This window comes from Primulina eburnea, chromosome 18 (genome assembly GCF_022965805.1).
Source record: "Primulina eburnea isolate SZY01 chromosome 18, ASM2296580v1, whole genome shotgun sequence".
NCBI classification, from domain to species: domain Eukaryota; kingdom Viridiplantae; phylum Streptophyta; class Magnoliopsida; order Lamiales; family Gesneriaceae; genus Primulina; species Primulina eburnea.
Genome location: NC_133118.1, coordinates 29,261,215 through 29,266,585, shown reverse-complemented (window position 1 = coordinate 29,266,585; position 5,371 = coordinate 29,261,215). Strand labels below are relative to the sequence as shown.

Here is a 5,371-nt window from a genome sequence, read left to right as displayed (position 1 = left end):
TCTACTGTGGGATGATACATTAATATGTTTTACTTTCAAAACAAATGAGTTAAATAAAATGTGAAAAAAAAAGATAGAGGGAAACAAAAAGAAAAATAGCAAAAGAAAAAATTATAATATATTTTAAATAAGATTAAAAATGTAAATTTGGGAGTGAGTAAAAAAAGATGAAAACAAAAAGCTCAAAATTAAAAAATTAAAACTAAAAAGAAATAAAATAAATATAAAAAAACTTAAAAAAAAAATTTTGACACATCATTCCCTACTGTGGGATGCCCACCGTAGGGGATCCACGGGATTCGCGGGTTTTTGGCTCCATGCTTTTTGTCGACCAATCAAAAGGGTATCCTATTATTAAGGATGTAACAGTCGTTCTTTTTTTGATGCAATGCAAAACCAAAAGACTCTGAGATGTATGCGTTTCACCATTAAATATCTCCCCCACCACCGTCACGCCGCCGTATCGCACCAACCCCGTGGCTGCCATCGCCATGCAGAGTCCAGCCCACAAGCCAGAATCTGTCATTACATTTTCTTGGCACCCTTTTAGCGGGAATTCGTGAGTCTGATCCTCGATCTGATGAACAAGGAAAATTTTGGTGTTTAGAGAAGTAATATAGTCACGTGAAACGAATCGAGTGTGAAAGAGTCTCTGGTTAGATTTGTGTAATAGCGGGATTTGTGTGTTCTTGTTTTTTGCATCATTTTGTCGGAGGGTGATCTTGGATTCTTGCTGAGGAGTCCGCTGTGACAAATGGCGGACATTGTGAAACAAATCCTCGCGAAGCCGATACAGTTGGCGGACGAGGTGATAAAATGGTCCGACGGCGCCAGCTCCTTTCGCCAAGATTGCCTGGAAATCAAGGCCAAGACCGAGAAGCTCGCAGGCCTCCTCCGGCAGGCAGCGCGAGCCAGCAGCGACCTCTACGAGCGCCCCACCCGCCGCATCATCGATGACACCGAGCAAGTGCTCGACAAGGCCCTGACCCTCGTTTTCAAGTGCCGTGCCAATGGCTTCAGGCGCATCTTCACCATCATTCCTGCAGCTGCCTTCAGAAAAATCTCCCAACAGCTCGAAAACTCGATCGGGGATGTCTCGTGGCTGCTTCGTGTATCGACCCCGGCTGATGATCGCGATGATGAGTATCTTGGACTCCCGCCTATTGCTGCGAATGAGCCAATTTTATGCTTGATATGGGAACAAATTGCGATCTTGTGCTCGGGTAGTTTGGAGGAACGTGCAGATGCTGCTGCGTCGCTCGTATCATTGGCAAGGGATAATGATCGGTATGGAAAATTGATCGTTGAGGAAGGAGGCGTACCTCCATTGCTGAAATTGGCTAAGGAAGGGAGACAAGAAGGGCAAGAAAATGCAGCTAGAGCCATAGGGTTGCTCGGAAGGGATCCGGAAAGCGTCGAACACATTGTGAATTCAGGAGTTTGTCAAGTGTTTGCGAAAATCCTCAAAGAAGGACATATGAGTGTTCAGGTTGTGGTTGCTTGGGCTGTCTCTGAGTTGGCCGCACATCATCCCAAATGCCAGGATCATTTCGCGCAGAACAACACAATTCGATTGCTGGTTAGTCATCTTGCCTTTGAAACGATTCAAGAACATAGCAAGTATCTCATAAGTAAGCAAAATATGTCGATTCACACGGTTGTGCTGGCGAATTCCAACTCCAACACAACCAAGAATGATGATGGTAGTAGCATTAGGCATGAAGACGAGGACAAGCAGTTTCAAAGCCAGATTATGCACCCGATGGGGAATGAAAGCACCAGTCATATGCACAATCTGGTTACAAACACAGTTGCCATGAAATCGAGCATGAACCTCAAAGGCAAGGCCACCCAGCATTCTCACGAAAGCAACACGAAACCTACCAACAAAAACTCGAAAACTAACCATCAACAACACAAGCACCATTTTGCCTTGACTGGAAACAGCATCAAGGGAAGGGAATTCGAAGATCCTGCAACAAAGGCAGAGATGAAGGCCATGGCAGCTAGAGCTCTACGCCACCTCTGTGCCGGTAATATAACCATCTGTCGGAGCATAACTGAATCAAGAGCCCTTCTATGCTTTGCTGTTTTATTGGAGAAAGGGCCTGAAGAAGTTCAATACAATTCAGCAATGGCACTAATGGAGATCACAGCAGTAGCCGAACGAGACGCTGAACTGAGGCGCTCTGCCTTTAAACCTACCACACCTGCTGCCAAAGCTGTCGTGGACCAGTTCCTAAGAATCATCGAAAAAGCAGACTCGGAACTCCTCATTCCCAGCATTAGGTCCATAGGAAACTTGGCAAGAACTTTTCGTGCAACAGAGACAAGATTCATCGCCCCATTAGTAAAGTTGCTGGATGATAGGGAGCCTGAAGTGACAAGTGAGGCGGCTATAGCCCTTAACAAATTCGCCTCAAGCGACAACTTCCTGCATGTTAATCACTCCAAGGCCATAATCAGTGCATCTGGAACTAAACATCTGATCCCATTGATCTACTTCGGCGAGCAAATGGTGCAGGTCCCTTCCTTCGTATTGCTCTGTTACCTCGCATTGCATGTCCCTGATAGCGAGACGTTGGCTCAGGATGACGTGCTGATCGTGCTGGAATGGGCTACAAAGCAAGCCAATCTAATGCAAGACAAAGAAATCGAAACCTTGGCATATGAAGGGAAGAAGAGGTTGGAACTCTACCAGTCTAGAGGATCAAAGGGTTACCATTGATTGTGTTCAAGTTTTGTATAGTCACAATAGTTTCTTCACATTCCCATGTGACGCCGCCGCAAATCGCGAAGGGTATTGTAGTAATCTCAGCATAGGCATGTAGCCATACCAAGTTCATTCGTACAAACAATCTCTTTTTTTTACTTTTGGAATCGCCGCTGCTAACTTTGGTACGATGTGATAAACCCAAAGGGTCGACGCAATAATTTGCAAATCTTGTTGACAGAAAAACCACACAAGGTAAGCTCTACTTGTGTGACAAACTCAAAGCTGAGATGATAGAAGCAGTCGGTACTGAACCTTTGATCTCTTGTCGGAACTCATCATATCCTATCATCCAAACTACCCATTGGGGCGTAGAAACATTTTTCATTTTTTTAACTTTGTTTGTATCTTGTAAATTTTGTTAGATAATAAAGACTATATAGTTTGCGTTGAAACTTGAAACAAATGTTTTTAACTTGTCTTCCCTATGAATTATGAAAGATGATAAATGACTGCCTTAGTTCAACTTTTGTTTTTTAAATATATTTCACGTAAATATTTCTATGTTTTTGGTTTGTTATTCCAAACATTATGGTACTCGTGGGAGCCACAAAATTTAGCTAATAATGTACAAATGATAATATATTAAAAATATGGAAGAAAAAGTTATGTGATTGAGAAAGGTAAATTACCATAATAAATTAATTTGTAATTTTAGGTAAGGAGGTGATATGTGAGAAAACTCACTTGCGTTTTTTTTGGATCGAGGGAAGTAATGGTTTTTCGAACTCATAATTTGATTATTATATTATATTTATTTATAGATTTAAAAAACTTTGGGATTTTTTTATCACTTAATAAAATTATAGGAGTAGCTTGAAATCAGCTCATTCAAATCTATTACCTAAAATATTAAGGAAAAAACTTCTGTGAGACGGTCACACGCAGAGGCGGAGACACATGCCCTTGTACTCGGGTTTGGCCCAATTTTTTTAAAAAAAATTTATATGTAAATTTTGTATAATTTTGGAATAATATGATATTAGCATGGGTAGATCAATTTAAAATATTAAAAAATTCTAGAGTTTAAAATTCTACCCCGGGCAGAACCATATTTAGGGATGGCAATGGGTAGGGTATGAGTCGGATTTCATACATCCATCCCCATACTCATTTATTAAATTCATCCTCATACCCATCCTCATACCCATCGGGTATTGAATTTCATCTTCATCCCCATACCCATCGGATTATCGGATACCCATATCTTACCCAAATACCCTATTATCATATACAATTGATTTTTTCAAATTTAAATTGTTTCAATGAAGTTATGAATATTTAAAAAATTATTTAAATGAACAATATGAAAAATTATTAATGATAAAAATTTGCAAAATAAACTTTATATATAGAAAAAATAACAAAATATTAAAAATAGTTTATATTAGTTGAATAAAAATATGCAATTCAACAAAAATAAAATATTTTTCAATTTTTGAAGTCAAACATGGAATAAACTTACCAATGAAGAAGATGAAAAATTGAATGAAAAATAAAATAGCGGTAAAACCTTGAAAGGTAAAAGTGAAAGCGAAATGAAAGATGAAAGAAAAAGTATCAATTTACTTGAATTTGATAGGATGAATCTTTAATATAAATAAATATAATTACTATATATGTATGATTTACTTGGATTTGAGAAGATAAATTTTTAATATAAATAAATATAATTACTATATATATACATATATATTGTGTGTATATATATATATATGTATATATATATATATTTAATTTAAACAGGTATTCGAGTTGGGTGTGAGTCGGATTATATCAAACCCGCCTCCATACCCAAACCCGAAAATCCCCATACCCGATTACCCAATTATTTAATCGGGTCTAAAAATCCCTCCATACCCTCTTCTATTCGGGTCGGGTATCGGATCCTCCAACGGATTCGGAGGAAATTGCCATCCCTAACCATATTACTGGCTCCACCACTGGTTTCATGGATCGTATTTTGTGAGACGGATCTCTTATTTGGGTCATCCATGAAAAATTATTATTTTTTATGCTAAGAGTGTTACTTTTTATTGTGAATAGCGGTAGCATTGACCCGTCTCACAGATAAAGATTCGTGACATCGTCTCTCACAAGAGACTTACTCAAATATTAAAATACTTCATATAACAAAATAATTAAATGTGTAGCAGGACGTCACCATTCAATAAATTTTTTGGGACGATCTGATACATATCTATTCTAAAAAGACGAAATCAAGAATATGTCATATATTTCAATATAATCTACTAATATATGTATTTTCTAAAGTTTTTTCCAAAAATTCTTGAAAAACACTATTGAATATTACAAAATATTTTTTATGCATGTATATTATATTTTTCTTTGGTTGATATGGTCAAAGTGTAAAATGTTTATTTTTATTAATTTTTAGAATGTGTAAAATGGTTTTTGTACCAAACTAAGGTTTTCATATATGGGCCTATGAAAGAGATTGGTCCAACTGTTTGCGTAAAAAGAAAGTTCATTCAAGGTCTTGGGAGTTTTAGTTACGCATATCCAAAAATAAAAACCCAACTTGAATAACCCATGGCTATATAGGAGTAGAGGAGGAATTTTTGGTAGGGATGGCAA

The 5,371-nt window shown here is 37.9% G+C and overlaps 1 protein-coding gene across 1 annotated transcript; it reads left to right on the top strand.

Moving 5' to 3' along the window:
• The first annotated feature begins 344 nt into the window (after positions 1-344).
• Positions 345-3,182, top strand: LOC140820282 (uncharacterized). Its single transcript, XM_073180621.1, has one exon. The coding sequence runs from the start codon at positions 755-757 to the stop codon at positions 2,726-2,728; it is 1,974 nt and encodes a 657-aa protein (XP_073036722.1). The 5' UTR covers positions 345-754; the 3' UTR covers positions 2,729-3,182.
• Positions 3,183-5,371: the final 2,189 nt, after the last annotated feature.

What these genes read in the sequence shown, in the direction of transcription:
- LOC140820282 (XM_073180621.1), top strand. Translation starts at nt 755, where the DNA reads ATGGCGGACATTGTGAAACAAATCCTCGCGAAGCCGATACAGTTGGCG.